The sequence below is a fragment of the Neovison vison genome, chromosome 8, assembly GCF_020171115.1.
Source record: "Neovison vison isolate M4711 chromosome 8, ASM_NN_V1, whole genome shotgun sequence".
Taxonomy (NCBI): domain Eukaryota; kingdom Metazoa; phylum Chordata; class Mammalia; order Carnivora; family Mustelidae; genus Neogale; species Neogale vison.
Genome location: NC_058098.1, coordinates 118,010,823 through 118,038,460, shown reverse-complemented (window position 1 = coordinate 118,038,460; position 27,638 = coordinate 118,010,823). Strand labels below are relative to the sequence as shown.

Genomic DNA, 27,638 nt, shown 5'->3' with positions numbered 1-27,638 from the left:
ATTTAATTGTCTGTGACTGATGCTTCTTGGTCTTCAGTTTAGTTTCAGAAAACAGGTCCATAACCTATGTATGCTATAAATGTTTATTGCTTTATTTTTGTTTTAATAATTCAGAAGATAGTGCCATACTTAAGAGATGCGGTTCAATAAGTTGATAAAAGCTGATTAGAGCTAGTAATGTTTAGTTACCAGAGAGAAATGGAATGTACAGTCTGAAGTTTTAAGGCATCTTAGAGGGCACTCAGGTGAGTTCTGCTCACTCTTTTGCTCTCTCTTGGCCCTGAGGTCGGCTGGCTTAGCCGATGGTGTTTGGTGGATGGAATTGCTGCCTTCCTTTGTTTTCAGGTTTTACTTGGTCATTTTTAGAGCATTATTTAAATTAGCCCAAACAATGTGTGTGCTTAAGTCCCATGAATCTTAGTCTTGTTTTTTTAAGAATTATTTTTATTTCAACCGGAACAGTTGTCTGGAAATAGTAGAGGTGAAAGCAAACAAAACACCTGGCTAAAGACCCAGCCTCATAGTCTTATGTGAGTCTTTCTGTTGAAATTTGGCACGAAAATTGCCATTCTAGCTTAAACAGTCCCCACTCTTCAGTAGTAAATGTTAGAGTTGTTCAAACCCCTCAGAATATATGTAGTATGTTTGGGTAAAACCCATTTTTATTTTATTATTGCTGTTTTATTGTATGGTTGTTTAAAAATGTCTTCATTTATAGACTCCTTTGTTCTTTTTTTTTTTTTTTTAAGATTTTTTATTTATTTTATTTGAGAGAGAGAGAGACAGTGAGAGAGAGCATGAGCGAGGAGAAGGTAAGAGAGCGAAGCAGACTCCCCATGGAGCTGGGAGCCTGATGTGGGACTCGATCCCGGGACTCCAGGATCACGCCCTGAGCCGAAGGCAGTCGTCCAACCAACTGAGCCACCCAGGCGTCCCGAGACTCCTTTGTTCTTAAAAGGATTTTATTTTATTTTATTTTAAAGATTTTATTTATTTACTTGACAGAGAGAAAATAGGCAGAGAGGCAGGCAGAGAAAGAGGGGAAAGCAGGCTCCCTGCTGAGCAGAGAGCCTGGTGCGGGGTTTGATCCCAGGACCCTGAGATCATGACGTGAGCAGAAGGCAGAGGCTTAATCCACTGAGCCACCCAGGTGTCCCATCTTAAAGATTTTAAAGAGAGGGTGTGCCTCTACTGGTTTTAAAGCACATAACTAAAAATAAATAAATAAAACATAACTATTCTTTTATTTCAATGCATACTTATGATTGAATCTAAACTTACATAATTGAATTAAAAGCTATAAAAAGCACCTTTAAGTCCATTTTTTTGCATTAATTAACTCAATTCTTTTTCTTGCCTTTTTTTTTTTTTTTTAAGGGGAGAGTGAGGGAACAAGTGGGGAGAGAGGAAGGGGGAAAGGGAGAATCTCCAACAGGCTCTACTCCCAGCATGGAGCCCAATATGGGGCTCGATCTCATGACCCTGAGATCATGACCTGAGCCGAAATCAAGAGTCAGAGGACACTTAGCTGATTGAGCCGCTCAGGCACCACTTGACTTGATTCTTTTAAGAAAAAGTTAATTTGCCATTTTTTAACAGCCTAAGTTTGAAATAATAAATTCATGTAATCAACTTAAAATGTTTGTCATTAGGAAAGCAACCATCTCTAGAAAACTACTCAAAGACCATCTCTGACAGTTTGCTAGAATAATTTGCATTTATAAAAATCAACAATTTACTATTAACCAAATTAAATAAAATTCCTATTTTAATTTGGCATTTTGCTTTTAACTGGTTCTTCTGTGATAGTGATTGAAGGAATTGGATTGGCATGTTCATTGTTATAAAGATATTTTCACTTATCACAAAGAATCTGTCCTCTTGAAGCACAGTTAGCAGCTAATGAAAATGTTCAAATGGACACTTTATTAAAAAAATTTCTTTGAAAAGAAATCCACTTACAATGAAAAAAGTTTTCTTTGAAGTAAACATTTTTAAGTGAAATACAACATACCTGCAGAAAACTGCTGAAGTCATAAGGGAAACAGGTCAGTGAATCATCACGAAGTGAACCCAGCCAAGTTACCTCTGCCTAGGTCAACAAGCAGAACATTATCAGGGCCCTGGAAGTCCTGTTTGTGCTTCAGATCACTAAATCAGTGCACCTTCCCTTGTCTCCAGACATAATCCCAACTTCTAACACCGACATTGATTTGACCTCATAGAGGCACATTTTGCAGTTACCATTTTTATTTGAAATTATCTGTATTCTTCTAGGTTATAGAATTGAACAGTTTTATTTTGAATGAGACCAGCCGTGTTCAAATCACTTGTTATATATATTTAATAATCGATAGAATAACTTGAGTAATAAAAAATATCAAATGAGGAAAGCCTGCCTTTTCTTTTTTTGGTTGTATTTTTTTGTGAAAAAGAAAGGACAGTGGTCTATTGGATTTGTTTCATGTTTTACTTTTCTAATTAGATGATACCTTTAGTTATGGTTAAGATATAGAAAAAGCAGCCAGTTCTGGGGCACCTGGAGGACTCAGTTGGTTAAGCATTCTACTCTTGCTTTTGGCTCAGGTTGTATTCTCAAGGTTCTGAGATCAAGCCCCTCTTTGGGCTCCTCACTCAGCAGGGAGTATGTTTCTCCCTCTGACCCTCCCCCTGCTTAAGCATGTATGTGCTCTCTCTCTCTCAAATAAATAAATAGAATCTTTCAAAAACAAAAAAGAGCAGCTAGTTCTTAAGAGCTTTCTGCTAACTGAATTTTATTGTGTTTAAAGTGTTTAAAAATAAATGTAGGTAGGGGTGCCTGGGTGGCTCAGTGGGTTAAGCCTCTGCCTTCAGCTCATGTCATGATCTCAGGGTCCTGGGATCGAGCCCCGCATCGAGCCCCGCATCAAGCCCCGCATCTCTGCTCAGCAGGGAGCCTGTTTCCTCCTCTCTGTCTCTACCTGCCTCTCTGCCTACTTGTGATCTTTGTCTGTCAAATAAATAAAATCTTTATAAATAAAATAAAATAAATGTAGACATGTCAGTGAGAGTCTTATTGTTTACACTTCAGAAGTTTTTTAATATTTCTTTTGTCTTCCCCCTTCAGTAGAAGCATTGACCTTTCCTCCTTCTTCTGGGAAATCCTTCATCATGGGAGCAGATGAAGCCCTTGAAAGTGAACTGGGTCTTGGAGAATTGGCAGGCCTTACAGTGGCCAATGAAGCAGATTCACTAACTTATGATGTGAGTCGTGGTTTTATTTTTGTTCTTTTCTCATTTCTTAAAAAAAAAGTTAACTTTTTAGAAAAAGTGATAAAACTTCTTTACAAACATAGAATTTGGTTCAATTTTAATTGCAAACTTCAAAATTAGGAATATGTTATATAAATGATATTTTTCACATTTCATAGAGATAAAAATTATAGGCTTTGCCTAAATCCATAAGTCATTATACCTTGTTTATTGGTTTTAGATATGGAAAAAAATTCCCTTTCTGTTACCAAGTTTGGGTTTTGTGTTTTAGGGTACTAGTGATCAGTTAAATTCATGCTTGCCCAATGGCAACATTTATGTTTATTTGGTACATTACCAGTGGATATCCTGCCCACAAATTATTTAAGCTATTGTTAGGCAGGGATGTCCGTAAGGTGCTTTTCAGATGTTAAGGCACCCTCATCAGTGATTTGGACCAAAACTGAAATCTTGATACCTTTACTCATGTCTCCCTTTATTTAATCCCCAACACAGTTATTTTATAAATACATTTATAATTGTTCATGACAATAAATTGTCAGAAAAACAGTTGCTTATTTTATTAAGTATTTACAATCTGTCTTCATTAAAATCCTTTCAACTTTGATACCTCATTATCTTTGTTGGAGAACACAGTAGAGCTCCTGACACATGGGGGATGGAGGGTGGATGCTTAAGCAGACCATGGATATGAGAAGGAAGTACTCCAAAGAGCAACCTTACCACTCACTCCTCTTCCTGAAAATCAAAAGTTCTTACTCTCCTTGCTGAGTCTATTAGTAAGTTTTTTGGGTTCTCCCTCCAAAAACAGCGGAAGTCCATACCTTTTTTTTTTTTTTTTTTAAACACCTCCCATCCAACTCCCCTTTCTTCTTCACCTGGAACTACTACAATAACCCAATTTAAATGGTCTCCTTGCTCCCCATTCTCCATGTGATATAGGTTTTTACAAAAATATATTTCTATTTTTCTATTTTTTTATCCTTATGTTTTATATCTGTGTACATAAAAACACCAATTTAGGGGCACCTGGGTGGCTCAGTGGATTAAAGCCTCTGCCTTCAGCTCAGGTCATGATCCCAGGATTCCTCTCTCTCTCTGCCTGCCTCTCTGCCTACTTATGATCTCTGTCTATCCAATAAATAAATAAAAATCTTAAAAAAAAAACCCACAACACCCATTTAGTTGACTTTTGTTTTTTCATCTAATCTTGGACAGCCTTTTTTTTTTTTTAAAGATTTTATTTATTTATTTGACAGAGAGAGATCACAAGTCGACGGAGAGGCAGGCAGAGAGAGAGAGATAGAGGGAAGCAGGCTCCCTGCTGAGCAGAGAGCCCCATGCGGGACTGGATCCCAGGACCCTGAGATCATGACCTGAGCCGAAGGCAGTGGCTTAACCCACTGAGCCACCCAGGCGCCCTTTGACAGCCTTTTTAATTGGAACATTGAATCCATTTCTTTTTAAAGTAATTACTAATATATTTGGATTTAAGTCTGCTGTATATTTGTGCTACTTCTTCTGTGTTCCTTTTTCTCCTATTTTTGCTTACATTGGGATTATTTTTTATTATTCACCCCCACCCCATTACTTGGAGATGATGCAATCTTTCATTACCCTTTTTATTGTTATCCTAGAGATTACCAGACACATCCTTATCAAAATTTTAATGGAAAGACCTTCAGGTCATTTCTAACTTGTAATCTCCTACCTTTGGGGCACCTAGTTGGCTCAGTTGGTTAAGTATCTGCCTTCAGCTCAGGTCATGATCCTGGGGTCTGGGATTGGAGACTCACATCAGGGTCCCTGCTCACCGGGGAGGTTGCTTCTTCCTCTTCCTCTGCCTGCCGCTCCCCTGCTTGTGTGCACTCTTTCTCTCTGTCAAATACATAAATAAAATCTTAAAAAAAAAAAAAAGACACATATGTCAAAGACTATTATACTAAATATATAAAGAACTCTTAAAACTCAATCATAAGAAAACTCAATGATAAGAAAAAATGGATCACTTTAACAGACACCTCACCAAAAAAGATAGATATAGATAACAAATAAGTGTTTGAAAAGATACTCCACATCCAATGTCATCACGACAATACAAAGTAAAACAACAGTGAAATATCGATTAGAATGGCTAAAATCTGGAATACCGGAAACACCATATGTTAGGACATGGAGCAAAAGGAACTTTCATTCACTCCTAATGAGAATGCAAAATGGTACAGCCACTTTGGAAGATAATCTGTTGGTTTATTATGAAACATACTTTTACTGTAAAGTCCAGTAGTCACACTCTTTAGTGTTTACCAGAAGGAGTTGAAAAGATATGTCCACACAAAAACCTGCACACAGATGTTTATAGCAGCCTTATTCATCATTGCCAAAACTTGGAAGCAACCAAGATGTACTTCACTGAGTGAATGGATAAACAAGCTGTGGTGTATCAAGACAATGGAATATTATTCAGTGGTTAAAAAAAAAACTGTAAAGCCTGAAAAAGCATGGAGGAAACAAGTGCATATTACTAAGTGAAAGACGCCAATTTATCCAAACACATAAAATATACAACACCCAGAGCAAACCATAATGTAAATTACAGATTTGGGGTGTTAATGATGTGTCATGTAGTTTCATCAGTTATAACAAATGTACCACTGGTGAGTGACATTGGTAATGGGAGAGGTTATGCATGTATAGGGATAGGTAGTATATAGGATATTTCTGTACCTTTTACTCAGTTTCACTGTAAACTAAAACAGCTCAAAAAAAAAAAAAAAACCCAAACCAACTCCTACTCTACATATATGTCATTCTTTTTATGTATTTTCTCTGGACATTTATCTCCTACGAGGTAGTATTTTGTACACTCAGTATTCAGTTAGGATTATCCATTTTACATTATTCATTTTGCTTTTTCTATCTCCCCCCTGCACATCTGACTGTCCATCCAGGATCACTTTCCTTTTACTCTAAGAACAGTTAATATTTCTCTTTGGTGAAAGTCGCTGGTGCCCAGTTCCCTCAGTTTCTGGTTTTATTAAATTGTCTGTATTTCACCTGAGTGGTTTAACTTCTACTTCTGGTATCAAAGTCCATTTGGCAACGGTTGTTTTGTTTCCTTTTTAAGCACTCTAAATATATAATTTCATTTTCTTCCTTTGTGGTTTTCTGCTAAAGTTAACTGTCTATTACTGGTCATTCAGTGGTAGTCTGATTTTTTTTTTTTTTTCTCTCTGAGTGTTACTCTCCCTATGTCTTGAATGTCAGCCAAGGTTTGGATTTCTTTTTTAACCTTTTTGAAGTTCTTAGACCTTCTTGGCTTACTACGTTTTTATCGGTTTTGTGTAAAATTCTCAGCCATTTATCTTCAAATATTGCTATTGCACTTCTTTCTTTTCCTTCTGGAACTCTAATTGTATTGTTAGATCTTTCTGTGTCCTCTGTCTCTACTCCCTCTCCTGTATTTTCCATCTTTTTTTCTCCATACTTCAGTCTGGGTGTTTTTATATTTTTTAAAATTTTTATTTATTTATTTTTATTAAAAATATTTTATTTATTTATTTGACAGAGATCACAGTAGGCAGAGAGGCAGGCAGAGAGAGTGGAAGGGAAGCAGGCTCCCCACTGAGCAGAGAGCCCGATGTGGGGCTCGATCCCAGGACCTTGGGATCATGACCTGAGCCGAAGGCAGAGGCTTTAACCCTGAGCCACCCAGGCACCCCCAGTCTAGGTGTTTTTATGACCCATCTCCTGATTTGCTAATTCTCACTTCAGTTATGTATAATGTTATTAAATCCATCTATTTAGATCTTATGTGGTTTGCTTCCGGAGTTCTTTTTTTGATTATTTATAGATTTCTTCCAGAATTTACAATGTTGTCTTTTATCTTTCTTGAACACAGTAAGCATGATTATGTATTTGTTTGTCTTCATTTATGCTGTATTATCCTGCATAGGCATGGTTATTTTTTATTATGTCCAAATAACTAGACCAAAAAGTTGTCTGTAGAAATAACTTCAGGCCTAGAGTGATACCTTCCCTCAGGGAGTTACTTTAATTTGCTTCTCTCAGATGGCTGTAGCCACTAGAAATCTGGATCACCTCACTCCATTCTCAATTTTTCAGATAATCTAAAGCTGATCTACAGTCTCTGTAAGGGCTTGTATTCTTCTAGTTAACTCTTCTATCTAGAATGTGGCCCAGGGGCACCTGAGTGGCTCAGTCAGATGGGTGTTTACCTTCGGGTCGGGTTGTAATCCCAGGGTCCTGGGATCTAGTCCCACATTGGGCTCCCTGCCCAACTGGGAGCCTGCTTCTCCCTCTGCTGCTCCCTCTGCTTATACTCTCTGTGTCAAATAAATACATACATGTGTATATGTGTATGTATGTATGCGTGTGTATGTGTGTATATATGTATATGTGTGTGTGTATACCTTTTTAAAAATGGCGGGGGGGACACCTGGGTGGCTCAGTTGGTTAAGCGTCTGCCTTCTGCTAAGGTCATGATCCTAGGGTCCTGGGATCAAGCCCCGCATCAGGCTCCCTGCTTGGTGGGAGGCCTGATTTTCCATCTCTCTCTGTATCTCTGTCAAATAAATAAATAAATCTTAAAAAAAAAAAAAAGAAGTATGCAGCCCTTTGAACTCAAAACCTAAAGCAAGGAGGTGCACCAAGCCCTACTTTCTTGGCAGGTGCTGGTTTGTATGTCTTTGCCCTGCACAGCTCTCCGAAGCACAGCCTGACCTCTCAGCCATCCCTTCTGGAATCAGTAAACACACTCTGAGAAAAACAAGTCCAAATATCAGACTTTTTATTCTGTCTTCCCCTGGATTCTGGTCTGCTTTTTCTTCACTGTTTTGCTGGTTTCTCATTTAAAAACTTTTAGCCCTGCTTTTTTATTCATCCTCAAGTACAGACTTGATCCTAATGATCTAGCCCATCATAGCTAGAGCAGAAGCTCCCATTTGATACTTTCGTTCTCTTCATATTAACCCCACAAAGATTTAGTCCACTGTGTTATGGACCAGTCATGTCTCTAGAGAAATGTCATTCTCTCTTTTCTTTTCTTTTTTTTTTAAGTATCTTTGAGTTGTTTTAAAAAAATAAAAAAAGACTTAGTGTTATACCTGCATTTCTGAAAGTAGTCTCTAGTTCTTTTTTTTTTTTTTTTAAGATTTTATTTATTTATTTTAGAAAGAAGGAGAGAACACAAGTGGAGTAAAGGGCAGAGAGGGAGGCAGACTCCCTGCTGAGCCGGGAGCCTGATGCAGGACTTGATTCCATGACTCTGGGATCATGACCTCAAGCCAAAGGCAGACACTTAACCAACTGAGCCACCTAGGCACCCTGAAAGTAATCTCTAGTTCTAATAAATATACTAGTAATCTATTGCTATGTGACAAATTGTACAACGTAATTAACAAACTGCACAATTAAAACAACATTTGTTGTATCATAGTTTCTGGGAGTCAGCAATCTGAAACAGCTTAGCTGGGTGGTTCTGGTCTCTCATGTAGTTGTAGTCAAGGTGTAGGCAAGAATTGCATTCCAAAGTGAAGACTTGATTTGGGGAAGATATGCTTCCAAGCTCACTCATGTGGTTGTTGGAAGGCCCTGGTTCCTTCCTGGCCATTGGTTGGAGACTAGTTCCACACCACATGGGCCTCTCTGTGGGTTCCTCATCAGGGCAGCTGGCTTGTTCCAGTGTGAATGCCCTTGAAAATAGAGTGAGTAAGAACACCCAAGATGCAAGGTTTTTGCTCTGTGTTACTGGTCACACAGAGCAACCGTATGATGTACAAGGGGATTCATAAAGTGTAAATATGAGGTGGTAGGGCTGATTGGGAACCATCTTAGTTCCTGTCTACCACATTAAGACGTTCAGAAGGAATTGAATTGTTCTTACATACAAAAATCTTTCGGCTTGTTAATAAGAGCAGACAAGAGTTAACTCAGTTAACTTCACTGCCCCCCTGCATTCCCCACAAGGATAACCAGCCACAATTCTTATAGTAGTTCCTTGTATCCTGTGTGTTTTCTTCTTACTGATCCAATTGTAACATGCTCTCTCCAGATTTTTCTGCAAATTTTTAAACTTCTGGGTCCTAAGTTAAAGTTTATAATAAGAGTATAGCCTTTGGGGCGCCTGGGTGACTCAGTGGGTTAAAGCCTCTGCCTTCGGCTCAGGTCATGATCCCAGGACCCTGGGATCAAGTCCAGGGTAGGGCTCTCTGCTCAGCAGGAAGCCTGCCTGCCCACCCCCCCACCCCCGCCCCACCTGCCCCTCTACCTATTGTGATTGCTGTCTGTCAAATAAATTAAAAAAAAAAAAAAAAAGAGTATAGCCTCTCAAGCCATACTGCTTAGGTTTGAATCCTGACTCCTCTACTTACTAGAGGGCAAGTCACTTAACTTCTGTTTTCCTTACATGTCTAGTCTGTAAAGTGGGGATAATGTTAATTCCTTCATAGAGTTGTGACAATTGAGTTAATGCCTGTTAAGTTTTTGAAAAATGTACAAAGTAATGAATAATGCTTATAATAGCAGCTGTTGTTATTATCATTGCTGGTTTTTTCATTGTAAGTATGGTAATATTTCTCCAGTGTGTTAATAGTATTTGCCCCACTCTTGCTTAAACCTAGCATGATTATTAGTTGTGGAGTGTGAAGAGTTCATAGGTGGTGCTAATGTGAGGTTAAACATGAACCCCTTTGGCTTTCCCATTAGTTGGAAATGGAAAAAAAAATGCCTGGAATATAGTTGGAATGAGGGAAAAAAACCACATTTTTTAGTTGTTGGGATGGAGTTTCTGTGGAACAAAGCAACATGATGTGTTTTATAAGAGGAATTGATTATTTTCTAACAGCTGCTTATCTCTTCCAATGTTAACATTTTATGTTTCCAGTTTATAAACCTTGTTGATAATTTGATAAAGAATATTTAGCTTTCTGTAGAAAGTATTGAAAATCTTAGAAATATGATCATATTCCATAATGTTAACGGGTTTAAAGGTAACTTTAGTTATTAGCTCTTACCCCGAATTAGTTTCTATACTATAATTTAGATTGAAATTACTGGTTTGTTTGTTTTTTTAGTCATCCTAGTGCAGATCTATTTTATGTTATTTTAATATTCTTTCATTGAATTATGTTACCTGCTTTCTTGTTACAGCATTCATATTTCTTCAAAGAAAACCACTGTTGACATATTGTTAATTTTGCCTGTTAATTTGATTGTTTATATTTAGAAATTATATTGTTTTGAAAGTTGAAAATGTGATGATTTAATGACAAATCAGCAAGAATTAATGTGGAAATATAATTATTTTCCTGTCCTGCACTAAATGTATGGATATCTTTCTTTTGTTTCTTTAATAGATAGCAAACAATAAAGATGCATTGAGGAAGACATGGAACCCTAAGTTTACATTACGAAGTCACTTTGATGGCATTCGAGCCCTTGCTTTCCACCCCATTGAGCCTGTTTTGATAACAGCATCAGAGGATCACACATTAAAAATGTGGAATTTGCAGAAAACAGCCCCAGCCAAAAAGTGAGAATATTCTACTTTAACTGTATTTGAGTATTTTAATTATCAGTTTTTCAGCAGGAAAATACTTATTTGTTATTAAATCTCTCAATTTATCAAGTATCCCCTCTAGTTCTTTCTTCTTTACCATGTCACATAATTAGAATTTTTCCCTTCGTACTCACAATCTGATACTAGGTTGGAAAACTGACCCTGAAAGAGAAATGGTATTATCTGATAGTTTCCCAGAGTTTCTGAATGCTTTTTACAATCCCTACAGTGTTTTAAATGGTTGTCATATTTGTGGAGTCTCTTATCTATACGAAACGTTTCTCCTGTTGTTGTAAAGAGGTGTAGGCATGTTTAAAATAATCAAACCCCACCCCAACCCTGGCCTGTTGTTTATTAGGTTTTAGACTTATGATGTAGAATGGAGGGAGGGAAGGCTGATTGAGAGGGGTGAGGGACCTCTCTTTCCATACCTACCAGAATGTGTAGACAGAAGGGCACTGTTGTCACTCTCACTTAACTGCTGGTTCTTACCTTGGCCCCTTGGTTCCTCTGTAAGCATGAACAGACATGAGTTGGTATAAACTCTTTTATCAGTCACCATGCTAATCTTAGCCCCACTTGGTGGGGTACTTATTGAAGGTCCCTCTCCTTGTGTCCTTGAATCAGGTGGCTCAGAACCCAGCATGTGCCAGCAAGGGCCCTTCTCTAGTGTCAAGCACTTCGGTTATTGGAAAGGTAGAAATGAACAGGAACTGGAGGACATTAAATAAGTTTTTACTACTGTTAGAGGATATCTGTTGCCAAGTTTAAAAGAGATCAGTGACTCCTGCTGTGAGTCATACATGGACTAGATAAAATACTTGTCTTACCAGTCTGCATCAGATAGCTCAACCAGATCTTGCTCAAACCAAGAGACTTGTCCTATGGCTCAGGTATCTTCAGCAGAGAAAAATTATTTCTTCATTATAAATTGTGCCTTTTGTCTTCTAGTTCTCTAGTCACAATGGGCATCTCATTAGATCAGAGAATGTGATGTCTTATATAGTTTTGACTAAAACTTAGAGAAATATTGAAACAAGTATCTTGCTGGTGAGAGCTTAGTAGTAAAACCTTCACATGTAATTACATGGCCTTTTTACCTGTGAACTTAATATTTTGGAAATGCTTGAGGAGAGAAATCATATGCCTATAGAAAAACTGTAAATACAGTATAAGAAATGTAAGTAATTGACTTTAAATCAAGTTTAAATATTAGGCAGTGTAGACTCTATATACATTCAGCATTCTGAATAATGAATAAACTGATGATTTGGGCAATTTTTGCAAGTATCAAGGACAGACATTATTAGCCTTGATGGAAATGCAAAGAAATTTCAGTACCATTTAGTGAAATCCCGTTACATGCATGGTTCTGTCCTAGGTTGTTTTACTTGTAGAATTTCATTTAATCCTGTGAGTATTTGGTGTTACCCCAGTTTTTTCTGTTTTGTTTTAAATAGAGAGGAATCAGAAGTTCCAAAAGAATAAATAATTTGCCTGGAATTAGCCAGTTAATTGAATCCAGAAATGTACCACCTCAAAGCCCATGATGTTCTCTGAGTGTGGCTCTCTCAAGTAGTCAGATAGACTATGCCAGTGCTAAGAACGCATAAGCAGGTATTATTACTAAATGAAGATTTTGTTTCTTGAGACCACAAGAGTATGTGATTGGTATTGGGCAAGCTTTCTTAAGTGTCCTAGGTTGAGAATTGTATATTACCACAGTGTTGGCATTTCGGAAGGCAATTTTGTGGCATATATTCATTGATACTGTTTATTACATTGAAACTGAAATGTGGAGTGGTAAATAAAAATCCTCTCTTTCTGATTTAGGAGTACTTCTCTTGATGTGGAGCCTATCTATACATTCAGGGCTCATAAGTAAGTATGTGCTTTTTCTCTGTTTTAAGTCAGCCTCAGCATCACTGTACATCAGCCTGATTAGAGTATTTTATTTTCTTTCACTTACATATTTGTGTTATATAGTTTTTGTATTAGTAGCAGTTTTGGGGAGGGGTTTGTTTTTTGGTAAATGTAAAAAAGATAGTACAGTGTTAAGGATAATTTTATCACTACTAGAGATCCTCGCTGAAATTAAATTTTATTTGGATAATGTTTAAATGTTATATATCTTGTGCTTAAAATAAATTGATGCGGTAAGGTTTAAATATTAAAAATTGGGGCTTTCTTTTCCCTTAAACATAATCTAGATAAAAATATGAAGAATTTTAAAATTATCACATATGCATGCTTTTCATATTTCCAGGTAAGCTTAAGAAATATACTAATTCACTTGATTTAGCACAGAGATTGGCATATATTTTATATAAAGGGTCAGATAGTAAATACTTTCTCAGCTTTGTAGGCCATGTATTTTCTGTTGTATGTTCTTGTTTTTAGCTTAGTTTTATAATCCCTTAAAAAATGTAAGGACCATTCGTAGCTTGAGAACTGTATAGAAACAGACCATTGGCTGGGATTTGGCCCACAGGCCATAGTTCACCAATCTCTGTTTTAGCAGCGGAAGAAAAATGAGCAGTGCTTTTATACTGCTTTTATTCATCGTAGAAAGCAGAAAAATAGAGAGGCCTGTGAATAATTAAGCGTTCTTATTTCTAACAAGTCCTATTATCAGATTGATTTTTGGGAATAGAAATTGATTTTTATCTACCAGAGGTCCAGTGCTTTGTGTGGTAATGAGCAGCGATGGTGAGCAGTGCTACAGTGGAGGCGCTGACGGGCTGATCCAGGGCTGGAATACCACCAACCCCAACATCGATCCCTATGACTCCTATGGTAGGTTTTCCCCTGAAGACATGAAAGAATAAATTGTTTTCCTTTTACATACTTTACATACCATATATAAAGATAAAATGAGATATTTTAAAAATAAATTGGCAAAAGGGAACAAGGTTTTTATTTTGTTAAAGAGGATTCTTGTATTTAGGAAACAATTTGATACACATATGCTGAAAGAAAAAAGAAAAAAATGTGTTATTCCTGAAAAACCAGTTCCTACCCCCCAAAGTTCCATTGATTGGAAATGCTGCCTTGATTGACAATTGTTTTCTTCATTTTAGGCGTCTGTACATAACTTGATACATTATTACTAATCTGTAATCATGTTTCATTGCTATTGCTACATATTCATTACTATTCTTGACAAACAATGAAGGAAAATGAATGTTACTCATTTATTATTGGAGTGTCTAGGAGCTAATGATTTTTAAACTTTGTGACACCAAAATACTTGAAAGGTCTTAAAAATTAAGAAGTGCCCTTTTAGTCTTGGCAACAGTACCATAAAACATAAATCCACCTTATAATCTGTCACTAGATGTTACCATAAATTCTCTTGCAAAAACTCTTTAGGAATTGACTATTTTGGTTTCCTCTTATATTAAATTCTAGAATGGTGTGGAGTGTCATATTTCTCCTAAAACCATATTTATTTTCATTTTCATTTTAAATTAATTTTACCACCAAACCTAAGTAAAGATAAGAAATTCAGTAAACAAAAAATATCCCCAACATTTATTTAATAAGCATGTGACATATATTTTGTGAAAGGTAAACCCCCTCTCTGTTTTTCCTTACTTCCTTTATCTATCAAGAGGATCAGCTGTCTTCATTCTGTTTCAGGCCAAACACCCTTCCCCTTTTGCTCTTGACCTCATTCTCTCTTGTTTCTTTTGAGACTGCATTTCATTCTCTCTGGCTCTGTCTCATTCTCATCTTAAACCTTGCCCTCTTTTCTCTCTTTCCATCCCCTCAGCATATAAGTAAATTTAGGTGACTCCTATCCCGGGCAAGAAAAAGCCTTTCCTTAACTCCATTTTCCTCTTTGGCTTCTGTTTATTCTCTCTTTCCTTCCTCATCTGTCTCTTTGGTGGTAATGACTAGAAAACACAGTCAGGAGCTACTAATTCCATGCCTTTCTCCTGTGCATCATCTCTCTGCATTCTGGCTATTCCATTTAACTATAATAAGATTATCAGTGACTGTCTAATTGGCTGATCCAATATAAAAGGGGTATTTTACAGTCCTTGTTTTACTAGATGGATTGGCATCTGAAACTGCAGACCACTCTATCCTTTTTGAAATATGGCCACTATTGGCTTTTTTGACACTGAAGTCTGTGATAGTTTCTGTTTCCTATCCTTCATAAACTTGTATTTTTCCCACCTTAGATATCGGCATTTATCAAGACCCAGACCTTATTCATTCTTTGCTTTGTACAGGTATTTTTTGGGTAAACTGAATCTACTTGTGTGGTTTTACATGCTGCTGACTCATAAATGTCTTCTTTAAGCCTCAGACTGCCTGCAGAACATTTCAGAGTGGCTGTCTCATTGTCCACAATCCCCACAAGGGCTGGGTTTCTTCTCCCATGTATTCCTTATTAGATGATGGCACCACCAGAATCACCCAAACTAGAAACCCAACAGTTAGCCTTTTGCCTTGTTCTGTTTACTATCCACACTTTATTAATTACCTACTCCTTTTGATATTACCCCATAAATATTTATAGAATTTGCTCCTTTTGCTTTGCCCCTTTTACCACTGCCTTCTCTTGGGTCTACATCATCACTCTCCCAGTCTACTAAAGCAGCCCCTTTGCCTTCATGTTGATTCTCTCCAGTCTGTCCTACACTACAGTGAGGCTACCTTATTAAATACATACGTCACCCGGCTGCTCTGGGAAAACCCTTCAGTGGTTCATTTTGCTTTCAGAATAATTTCCAAGTACCTTAAAATGTCATAGAAATCCCACCTCAGAGTGGCTGCTCTCATCTCATCTACTTCCTCCCTCAGACTTCACACTTCAGTAAATTTCCTCACGTGTCATGCTTTCTGTCCTTCTGTGATTTTATCGGTGCCAACTCCTTTGCCAATGGTGGTTTCGTCTAGTTCTTGACTGGCCAATGCCTGTGTACTCCAGGTGTCACTCTCTCTGGGAAACGTTCACTCACCCCAGTTTTCTCTGGAAACTGGTGTCTTGTCACCATATTTACCACAACGTCTTTTGAGACCAGGACGGTATTGTGTCTTAATTATCTGGGTGGCCCCAGCACCTGACATAGTGCTTGATACATTGTGTTCTCAATATTTTATGGTATGACAGAGAGAAGGTAGAGGACAGATACCATTATTGACATTTTAAACTTGTGTGAGCCATCTTCAGAGTACTGCTTCGTAGAGTCACTGCACAGAGGAATAAGGAAAATTTCCACTTGGACTTGTATTATGAAACAGTGCTAAGCGATCCTCTTCCTCTTTCCTCCCTCCCTATCACGCACATCATTCACATGTCAGTTTTTGCTATTTGAGTATTTGGGGGTTCCTTTAGGTCTCCATTCCTGTCCACCCAGAATAGCAGAGGCCTGTTGCTCCCGAAAATAACTGCCATTCCGAGTGTGGAGGTCAAGGGGGAGAAGTGTCCCAAAGGAGCCAGGGGAGGAAGGGCTCTCTGTTCACTTCCTCAGGGAAGACTTGTGGCTTCTCTGAAGGTGGATGAAATTCAAATGATGTGTGTTAACATGCTTTTAAAAATCTAGACAAATTGAAAGAAAAAAGGGAGGAGAAAGGGAAATACCTAATTTTTTAAAGGAGAGAAATATATACTTAAAATTTTTAATTTATAAACTCTAGACTCTGCATTTGCCTATTTCCAAGCCTCTTTTTAGTTATTATAGCATTTCAGAAGAATAACAGAAACCAGAAAGCATGTTTTATACTGTTCTCAGGCAAGTTGGTCTGTATATTTAGTTTCTCTGGGATCTAAGTACCATTAGGGTTTGTTTCTTTTTTCTTGATTTCGCATTCTTGCTGTTTCGTATAGATCCTTCTGTTTTAAGAGGCCCTCTTCTAGGCCACACCGATGCCGTCTGGGGCTTGGCTTACAGTGCAGCACATCAGCGCTTATTGTCATGTTCAGCAGATGGCACTCTCCGTTTATGGAATACAACTGAGGTTGCTCCAGCCCTAAGTGTATTTAACGATAATCAAGGTACATACTTTTTAAAAATTATTCTAATGAATTTTTATAAGACATCTTATTGTAACAGTAAGCAAATAAATAAGTAAATGATTCTACAAACTGTTTAAATTTAATTTGAAGGGATGTTTTTAAGCAGTGAAAGTATATTTTCTTGAATTTCCAGCTTAATGGTTTTTAAAAGCACAATATTTGGTGAAAGAGCACACATTAAAAATGTTTTTTTTCCGAGATATAATTTATATATCGTAAAAACCACATATTAACGATATGTTCTATTGAGTTTGACAAATACGTGGCTTTTGCACCGATCAAGATCTAGAACATTTCTTTCACCTCTTCAAAATTTCTTTGTGTCTTCCCAGTCCCTCTTCTTTTCCATTCAGAGGTATGATTTCTTTCATCATAGATAAGTTTTATCTGTTCTGAAATTTCATGTAAATGGAATCATACAGTGTGTACTCTTTTGATATCTGACTTTTTACTTTATTATGTTTCTATGTTTCATCCATGTTCTAGTAAGTATCAATTTATTTAGTTATGATTCATAGTATTTCATTAAATCAGTGTATGTATTTATTTACCTCTTGATGGACTTGGGGGTTATTTCCAGTTTTTGACCATTATGATCAAAGCTGCTGTGAACATTCACGTATTTTTTTTATGAGATAATAAAGAGCTGGAAGTAGAGTTGCTGGGCATTAGAAATGGTATTGTGTATTTAACTTTATGTGAAATTACCAAGTTTTCCAAAGTGGTTGTGCCATTTTATACCACTGACAGCAGTGTATGAGAATTCCAGTTGCTCTAGATCCCTAATTATTAATACCTGGTGTCAGTCTGTTCAGTTTTAGCCATTCCGATGGGTTCATAGCAGTGTTTCATTTTGGTTTTTAATTTGTGTTAGTTTGGTGACTGATTATTTTGAGCGCTTATTTTGTGTGCTCATTAGACATTAATCTTACATTCTTCTGTAATATACACATTTTTGAACTGTTTGCTTACTTTAGATTTTGAGCCAGATCAAAAGATAAGATTATATTCATGCATATCATTCTGTTCTGTTTATAAATACACTCCAAGTTTAACCAACTTTTACCCTATTCTAGATGATAGCTGAAAATACCTTCTTTATTTTTGAGCTGTCATAACTCATGCCTGGGTTTTGATGAGTTACCTGCATCTAATATTTGTATGGCTCTGTATACAATCATAATAATACTAATTTGAAATTTTACTTTTTTAATTCCATATTTTTGGTGAATTAAAATTCGTTAAAGAGATGGGCTTTTAAAATAAAGAATTCTTATGATGGCAGTTTAAGCCTCAGGTTGTGTGGAAGCAACAAAACTTATAGTCCATACATGTTTTCCATTTAGTTTCCCAGTAAAGGCCTGCATTCTGCGAATCTTTTAGCTGAGTAACAGGTAGAAGACTTTCTAAACAGGTGAGAATAATAAACTAAGCTAGGGCTAAAAGTAACAGAAATAATTTCCATTGAATGCCTATGAGTTAATTTTTATTCTAATGTTGAGTCTACTTCTTAAGGAAATCTTATGACTATTTTTTTTGCTATTTTATGCGGACATTTTCAAGTAGACCCTCTGATCACCATTCTCTGAATATGTTCTGACTCTCTTAGAGTTGGGAATCCCTGCCTCTGTGGATCTCGTGAGCAGTGATCCGAGCCATATGGTAGCATCATTCAGCAAAGGATATACAAGCATCTTTAACATGGAAACGCAGCAGCGCATTCTCACTCTAGAATCTAACCTAGATTCAAGTATGTATACTAACTTTAAATACTCTTTGTTTGGATCAAACTTTCAAGCTTTATCAAAATTATAAGTACCAGAGTCAACTACAAAAAATACTTGTTATTATAAAGAGTTCTTGCCTTTTAGATCACAGAATACAGTAACTTAGAAGGATATAATGATTTACAATTGATTTTAAGATTTTGGGCTAAGTTTACACACATTTATACTATTTGGAATAGCATTTGAGCTGTTCCAAAGAGGAATCAAATTGTATTTTACACCAAATGATTGGTTTTCAATTCTATTTGAAGACGTAAATATTTATTCTGAATATAAAATAAATCTTTTTCATTTCTGATTTTTTTTTTAAGATTTTATTTATTTATGTGACAGAGAGAGACACAGCGAGAGAGGAAACACAAGCAGGGGGAGTGGTAGAGGGAAAGTAGGCTTCCCACTGAGAAGGGAGCCCAGTGTGGGCTAGATCCCAGGACCCTGGGATCATGACCTGAGCTGAAGGCAGACCCATAAAGACTGAGCTACCCAAGCACCCCGCATGATTTCATTTTTAAAACAACTTAATTTTTAATTAATAATTAATTTGACACAGCCTGATTAGAATGTAGATCAAGTTGTGCCTCTCAGAATCTCAAATACGAAGCTTCTTATTGAATATAGAAAGTAAGGAAATAATTTCTCAGATTGTGAAGAAGATACTACAGAATTTTAGTGGTTTTGGCTCCCCTCCCCCGCTTTTTAAAATTTATTTTGTTATTATTATGTTTTTAATTTTATTTTTTATTAACATTTAATGTATTATTAGCCCCAGGGGTACAGGTCTGTGAATCGCCAGGTTTACACACTTCATAGCACATACCTTCCCCAATGTCCATAACCCCACCATGGTTTTGGCTTTTTAACCATTGCGTTTTATCTTTTGGCTTCATCCAGACAGTGATAATTTAGGATGCAGTTGATAAAGAAAACTGTGTAAACATATACTGTTGTTTTAGTCTCAGAACTAATTCTTTTTTTTTTTTTTAAGATTTTATTTATTTATTTGACAGAGAGTAAGATCACAAGTAGGCAGAGAGGCAGGCAGAGAGAGAGGAGGAAGCAGGCTCTCTGCCAAGCAGAGAGCCCGACATGGGGCTCGATCCCAGGACCCTGAGATCATGACCCGAGGCGAAGTCAGAGGCTTAACCCACTGAGCCACCCAGGCGCCCCTGAGAATTAATTCTTTAAAAAGAATTACCACAGGGTACCTGGGTGGCTCAGTCGTTAAGCGTCTGCCTTCAGCTCAGGTCATGATCCCAGGAATGATCCCAGGGTCCTGGGATTGAGGCCCACATCGGGCTCCCTGCTTGGCAGAATGCCTGCTTTTTCCTCTCCCGCTCCACCTGTTTGCATTCCCTCTCTCTGTGTGTGTCTCTTTATCAAATGAATAAATAAAATCTTAAAAAAAAAAATTACCATGGTACCCTCATGTGCTTCTATGTGTCTGTGTGTGTCTTTCTTCCTCTCTCTCTCCCTCCTTCCCCTCTACTCATTTCCTCTCAAAAATTTCCCTTATTCCATTTTGGCTTTCTTCATTTTCTCTTCCCAATCTGTTGGCCTTTGTTCTTTTCTGAGATCATGTGAGAATTTTTTGGGAGGTAAACATGAATAGAGTTTTGAACTATTTGGATATAAAAGAGAGAGGCAAAAAAATAAAAATTGAGATTATGGAATAGGAAAAAGAATTTTTTTTTTTTTTTGGGCCAAGAAATATAGGCTGTAGACTGTCAGTAAATTTAAACTCATTTAAATATGTGACCTAAAGCTTACAGTAGTAAAATACAGAAAACAATATAAAACTAAAGAAAAATGTGAACATTTTTGGAATTACTTTCAGAGTTTGTGGTCAGTGCTTTGACTGTCCTGAGTGGTAAATATTGATTTTTAATGACTGCTCTAAATTAATATGATGTGATGTGAAGTCTGGCAATTTCATTTTTTCCCTTAAATGTGTGACTATAAAGTCATATAACTTTTTGCTTTATACTAGAAGCATTTTCTGAGGAAAACTGCCAAAAATGTTTTGAACAAAGCAGCATTATTAGAATAAGTAATAATTATTTGAGTTATGATAATATGTTCTGGTAGTTCCTAAATTATCAGTTTGATTACTTTAGAGTTGTATGATTTAGTCTTTTATTCCTTTCTACCATGACTGCCCCTACCTATTTATATTTCACTACGTTCTTCTTTTCTGGAACTTAGCAGATTTTTTTTTAAGTTGAAGTTCTGACCAAAAACGTTTCAAGGTAACAACAAATTTCATACAGAGTTTCATACAGATGTCTGGGTAGCTCAGTCGGTTAAGCATCTGCCTTTGGCTCAGATCATAATCCCAGGATCCTGGGATCAAGTCCCACATTGGGCCCCTTGCTCAGTGGGGAGCCTGCTTCTCCCTCGGCTTGCTGCTCCCCCCCTCTCTCCCACAAATAAATAAAATCTTAAAAAAAAAAATTTAAAAGGATGAAGGATTTTCGTTTTAAAAATCAGAATAAGGGGGCGCCTTGGTGGGTCAGTGGGTTAAGGCCTCTGCCTTCGGCTCAGGTCATGATTCCAGGTTCCTGGGATAGAGCCCCGCATTGGGCTCTCTGCTCCTCAGGGAGCCTGCTTTCTCCTCTCTCTCTCTCTGCCTACTTGTGATCTCTGTCTGTCAAATAAGTGAATAAAATCTTTAAAAAAAAATAAAAATAAAAATAAAAATCAGAATAAACTAGCTTTCTACTAATTAATGTAATTGGTCATTTGACTGAAAAAATCAAAGGTAATTAAAGCAGGTAATTGAGTACTTGTCCATCTGGTAAAAAGTAAACCATTTCTAAGTTGCAAGCTGAATATGAGCACTTGGAGGATTTAGATTTATTGTTAGAATGATGGTTGGTAGGCCTTCAATTGATTTCTGATGTTCTTTGCCTTTTGCTTACTTGTCTGATGTACCATTAAGTGGAGAACTTCTTGAAAATGTTATTATATAAAAACTCTTGCCTTCTTCCATCATTTGATTTCTATCGTAATTATTTCCTAGATCTCAGTAGAATTGAATCTATTCTCAGAAACCTCTTTCTCAGAATACACGGGATATTTTACTTAAAGTTTTTCTTTTCTGTTATTTTCCTGCTAGATCTTACAGAGCATATTGTTTGTGGTATGTTAGCTCCTGATGGGAGGAAAATATCTGTATGCTGAATTTTAAAACTAAACTCTGCTTAGGACCATTTAAATCAAGTATAACTGACCCAGCGCTTACTCTACATGGTCAAGTGACTTTTTGTTCTATTCTTAGATAACAGGCGGGGTGGCCCCCTGCCATTAACACTGGGGGAAAAAACTACCTTCAGTTTTTGACAGGGGGAGGGAGGGAGGGAGAGAGAGACAACGAGCAAGCCGGTAGGAGGGTCAGAGAGTGAGGGAGAAGCCTACTCTCTGCTGAGCAGGGAGCCTGATGTGGGATCCCCGATCCTAGGACCCTGAGATCATGACCTGAGCTACCCAGGTACCCCGTATCGTCAGTTTTTAAGATGTCATATTTTTAGAAACTGTAAGAAAATCTAATTGAGTACACTAATGTTACAGCTATTTTCACCTATATTTATCTGTATTTTCTATTTTGAATGTAAATTTATAAAAACGATTGAGATTAGAAAAAATTTTAACTCTTTTTTGAAATAATTTTAAATATGCAGAAAAGTTTCAAGAATAGTAAAAAACTAGCTACCCTTCACCCAGATTCACTAGTTTTTAGCATTTTGCTACATTTGTGACATTTGCTTTATTACTGTCTATATTCTTGTATAATTTTAAATTCTGAACCACTAACGAGAGACATCATAGACTTACACTTCTAGATCCTTTAGCATGTAATTCCTAAACACAGGGACATTCTCTGACATAGCATATTATCAAAATGAGTGAATGTAATAGTGACACTATGCTGTTGTCTAAGTTATTATTTATATTCAAATTTGCCAGATGTCCCAATAATGTACTTTACAAGAAGGGTATCCCTTCCTCTCCCTGAACCATGACATAATTTTTCTTTAACTTTGATATATCTTAAGTTAGTATTACCTTTATATATATAGATATTTTTTCCTTTAAAAGAAAAATAAAGCGTCTTAACAAAACTCACTAATAGAAAACATATTTTATTTATTTATTTGACAGGCAGAGATCACAAGTAGGCAGAGAGGCAGGCAGAGAGAGAGGAAGGGAAGCAGGCTCCCCGCTGAGCAGAGAGCCCGATGTGGGGCTCGATCCCAGAACCCTGGGATCATGACCTGAGCCGAAGGCAGAGGCTTTAACCCACTGAGCCACCCAGGTGCCCCTAAAAGGTTTTTAAAGATTGATTTCCTTTTGATAAAGGACTTTTAGAAGGGCTTATTGTAGTTTAGGTACCATTTTTGGCAGCTGTGTGATTTGCGTGAACCACCTAGTTAGGATAGAGGTAGAAGTTAGTATTGGTATTGGCTTTGTCACATGATTTTGGGGGAATCACAACTTTTTTTAGATCTTGGTTCATGCACTGTGGTATGGACTTAATGACATGTGGCCTGCCTGTCTCATTGTGCATATAATTGAAATTCTTTGAAAGTTACTATATAGTGCACATAGTAGTCAGGATGCTATTTTAAGATTCCAAACCTGGTAGACTATCAAATGAGGATCATTTCTATTTTTAAGTTTTTATTTATTTATTTTAGAGAGAGTGTGTGTGCACACATGTGCATGTGCCAGTTGCAAGGAGAGGCAGAAGGAGGAGGAGAGAAAGAATCTCAAGCAGACTCCATCCTGAGCACTGAGCCTGATATGGGGCTTGATTTCATGACCCTGAGGTCATGACCTGAGCTAAAATCAAGAGCCAGACACTTAACCAGCTGAGCCACCTACATGCCCAGTGACCACTTCTTTTATGATCAAAAAGAGATTAAAAAGAGCTCAGAAGATCTCTTTGTCATATTTGTCTTCAGATGATAACCATGTGATAACTCTGTATCTAGAAAGAGTGACAATTTAAATTTGGGTAGCGTCTACATGTAAATAATTGTAGAATTTTATTAAAGCAGCAGAAGTATTACAAGTCATCAGTGACCCTAGGCTAAGCCCTGGGTGGCACCCCGTTGCAGGTGGAAAAGAAAATTCTTATTTGTACATACCTCTAGATTTGTCAGTATGGTATTGCTCAGGCAGTTCTTCTTTCCTAACCTTGAGATTATGAAGAGTCACAGAATTAAATGAATTAAAGACAAGTTAAGGTCACATCATTTACCTTTTAAGTTTCTTGGGTGAGTATTCGGTTCTCTTGTATGAAGAGCTGGCTGTGAGCCTTAGCTACCTTGTTGCTCTTTTTTTTTCCTTTTTTACAGCCAACTCTTCCTGCCAAATAAATAGAGTCATCAGCCATCCCACTCTTCCCATCAGCATCACAGCTCATGAAGACAGGCACATCAAATTCTACGATAACAACACAGGTAAGTGTTGATTACAGAGTGATCAGTGAGAAAGCAAAAAAACAAAAAACAAACAAACAAAAAAGCCCACCAAAAACCAAACCAAAAAACCCACAAACAAACCCCATCACGAGTATCCTGATTTGGGTATTTCTTTAATGGCTGTATGTCCGGGAGTAGGCATGAAACAGATACCCTCCCAGCTCAGTTTCTCTTCATTCTGTCCAGATCTGCTAAGAACTAGTCTTCATGATAGCATATAGCATCATCTTGGTTTATTTAATAGTAAGTAGATACTATGTTTTGGTCCTAGAGCCAAGGTTATGACTATGAACACAATGAAAAGGTCATTCAAATAGCAATAAAATTGATCTCTTGCTGTGAATATGTTAGGGGAAAGTAGAAACATGTTAGAAGTAGAGGCATATGATCATTATATTTTGTTTTAAATTGTTCAGTGTTTGAATAGTTTCAGTGTTATAGATGGAGACCCCGGAGTCATTTGGTTTACTTGATTCAATTTTTCATGGACTACTCTTTTCTGTATTATAATATTGACTATCTGGTACTGATTGATTTGAATTAGGATATGTGGGCTTTCCCATTTTTTTTTATTGAATTGCGTTTTACTAAAGGAAAAATCCTGAAGACCGGTGTTAGGAGAAGGACACTCCATATTAGCAGCCATATTTATCTGAGTATCTGCTTTTGACTTTTGCTGACTTTGCTTAGCTATGAGTGATGAGTAATTTAATATTTTAATCCCTTTCTATATGTTGTTTCCACGAAAACCATGGTCAGGTTTTCTTTCCATTCCTTTGTCTTTATTTCAGTCTCTTCTGTTCTCACAACCCACCTAATTTGCCCACCTATTTTTTATTTGAAAGAAAAAAATAAAATCTGAAATTTGAGCTTTTGTTTTTCATCACCATGGCTGAAGCGGGGAGGGAGATACATTGTTTTAGCTGTTATGGAAAAAGCTACTGATGGAATAGCTACACAGAGAGGTGTGACTGGAGAAATCAGTGTAACAAGGTAGCTGACATATAATCAGGGATGAGGAAAGCTATTAATAAAAAATAACAATCTCTTTTTTTTCCAAAGGCAAACTCATCCACTCCATGGTAGCCCACCTAGAAGCTGTTACAAGTCTAGCAGTTGATCCTAATGGCTTGTACTTGATGTCTGGCAGTAAGTACATCAACTATAGTTTATTTATTTATCCTTATTAGTTTCATGTTAATGTAATGTTTCCTTTCATTTTTTTTTTCCTCCCTTTTGACACAGGTCATGACTGTTCAATACGTTTATGGAACCTAGAAAGTAAGACGTGTATCCAAGAGTTCACAGCTCATCGGAAAAAATTTGAAGAATCAATTCATGATGTAGCTTTCCACCCATCCAAATGCTATATAGCCAGTGCTGGGGCTGATGCACTGGCTAAAGTCTTTGTATGACACAATGCATCATCTTCACCTTCTAGCTCTTTATAAATAATCAACTGCACAAAAAGAGATACAGAAGACCAGGGCAAGAATCAGCCTGTCTTGCCCTTTTGTTCTGCTGAAGGAGCACAGAGAACATTTGTTAAAGTATAGTTTTGCAATTCGTATACTGTTTTCTAAAACTGAGGTTTGTTCAGGTTGCTGCAAGCTCAGCTGAATCTATGAGCCTGAAAACTGTTTCAAATTTTTCCCCCAAATAGGAGCTTTTATTTCTGAGGTTGTTCTAATTCGCTAGGCAGGCCTGAGCGAACATAAGTTTAGCTTGTCCCTCTTGAGTAAATAGGGCACGCTATAAAGGACAATTAAAAAGCTTGATGACTGGGAATGAGTGGAGGAAGAACAGAAATTTAGACCTAGTTCTCCCCTGAGAAATCTTGTTAAACACATTAGGTAGTCAAAACAATAATCTTGACCATATCTGCTGTTACTAACCCTTAAGTACATAAGGACCAGGCAGTGTTCAAATGAGATTTTAATTTAGCTCTTCTTTCATCTGTGCACATAAAGCACCTGGCAAAGCATTTTACCTGTTAAAGGAAAAAAAAATGCAATAATATGTTAAATATATTATTATTCAGAAATACTAAACAAATATTTAGTTTGTAAGCAGATTTCTATATTGTATTACATTTTTGAAAATAGATTTGGTATCATTGTAAAGTTTAGCTGTCAAAATCAGTCATCATTATGAATAGTTGGTAGAGTCTGCTTTTACTAAAGGATTTAACTTATTCAGGTTTGAGATTCTGTTTATTTTTAAGGGCAAGCAGGGCATATCTTTATAATTTCTGTTAATTTTAAAAATTCACTCTATTCATGTGATATTTATAATACCAGAGTGGTTATCTCATATTGATGAAATCTTACCTTTCAGTGGTTTGAAAAGACAGAAGTTATCTGTGAGTACTCATTTGTCAAAACCCACATATCATGCTTCAGATGACCTCTTGCTCTTTCTTTGTCTCTCATATTCAAATTATCTGACATCTACTGAAAAGAGTTTATAATTATTATGTTTTAACAGCCCAGAGGGTTTGGTTAATGTCAGGCAGCTGCTTTTGCAGTACTAAATAAAGCCAACTATTTTGTACCCCAGAAGTCCTCCATTGATATATCCAAGAAGGGGAATCCCCCTGGAAATCTGGATGGAAGAGTTCAGTGCATAACCATAAGCTAAAGAGTTCTCTTTCTCTCTTCCTACACCTACCCCTCCTCCATTCTTTAATTGGAATACACAGCATGTTTTAATAGGCAGTGTATCAGTGTTGTTTCTGGGGAAACAACTATCATAAAGAACCAGGCTTCCCTGAGCTCACCTCGCCCATGGCCCACATGTGGCAGCTCTTGGGATTCCCATGACCCCACTCTTTGGACTTGATGTATAGACCTTATCCCTACAACTGTCTCCCTGTCTTTACAGTCTCTTGTTTGCCACAAATGTCAGAGACCAATGTAGAAATTAGAAATAAATACTAATGCCCGATGTTTCAGCAAAATGTATATGTAATAGTTCTCAGATTTAAAAAATCCATATCCATAAATATTTTAACCTTTTAATATAACTCCTACATTCCTATCCCCACATATTCCATTGTCAAAACAACACTTTGGATGATATGTGATCTACTCCTTGAAAATGTATTCTTGTGATATGGATATCAATTGACAATTTTTCTTTAAAATTTGTTTTCTGCCTCTAGAGTTTTGCAGTATACAGGCAAATTTTCTTTAAAGATGTGTGCTAGATTTGCCGATAGATATACAGATATGCTTTAATATTTTGACACAGCTACCTTGTCTTTACTCTGTGCTTTGGTTAACAGTGGGCTCAAGGGACTCCTTTGTATAATCAAATGACTTGACCTGGACTTGAGCTACCAGGTGATTGTTTATATTATTCCCATGCAGATATAGAATTCCACATTTTGTTTGGTTCATTCCTTTTTTGGTTCTTCAGTGAGTGAAAAAATGGTGTTGCTGACCTAACATTTATAGAAGGATACTGGAAAATTCCATTCAGGTGCCCTTACTTGGAGTGTTTAT

At 36.9% G+C, this 27,638-nt stretch overlaps 1 protein-coding gene across 3 annotated transcripts in view; it reads left to right on the top strand.

The window, feature by feature from the left end:
* Positions 1 to 26,685, top strand: part of STRN (striatin) — a 101,055-nt gene extending 74,370 nt beyond the window's left edge. For 2 of the 3 annotated variants that reach the window (XM_044261779.1, XM_044261777.1), the window contains 9 exons: positions 3,107 to 3,243; positions 10,629 to 10,804; positions 12,665 to 12,712; positions 13,506 to 13,627; positions 16,674 to 16,841; positions 18,472 to 18,612; positions 24,007 to 24,111; positions 25,195 to 25,281; positions 25,378 to 26,685. In XM_044261779.1, coding sequence (XP_044117714.1) covers positions 3,107 to 3,243; positions 10,629 to 10,804; positions 12,665 to 12,712; positions 13,506 to 13,627; positions 16,674 to 16,841; positions 18,472 to 18,612; positions 24,007 to 24,111; positions 25,195 to 25,281; positions 25,378 to 25,547 — 1,154 coding nt within the window. In that variant the 3' untranslated portion in view covers positions 25,548 to 26,685. The remainder of the gene's footprint in view (positions 1 to 3,106; positions 3,244 to 10,628; positions 10,805 to 12,664; positions 12,713 to 13,505; positions 13,628 to 16,673; positions 16,842 to 18,471; positions 18,613 to 24,006; positions 24,112 to 25,194; positions 25,282 to 25,377) is intronic. The other variant, XM_044261778.1, reaches the window with a different exon arrangement.
* Positions 26,686 to 27,638: the final 953 nt, after the last annotated feature.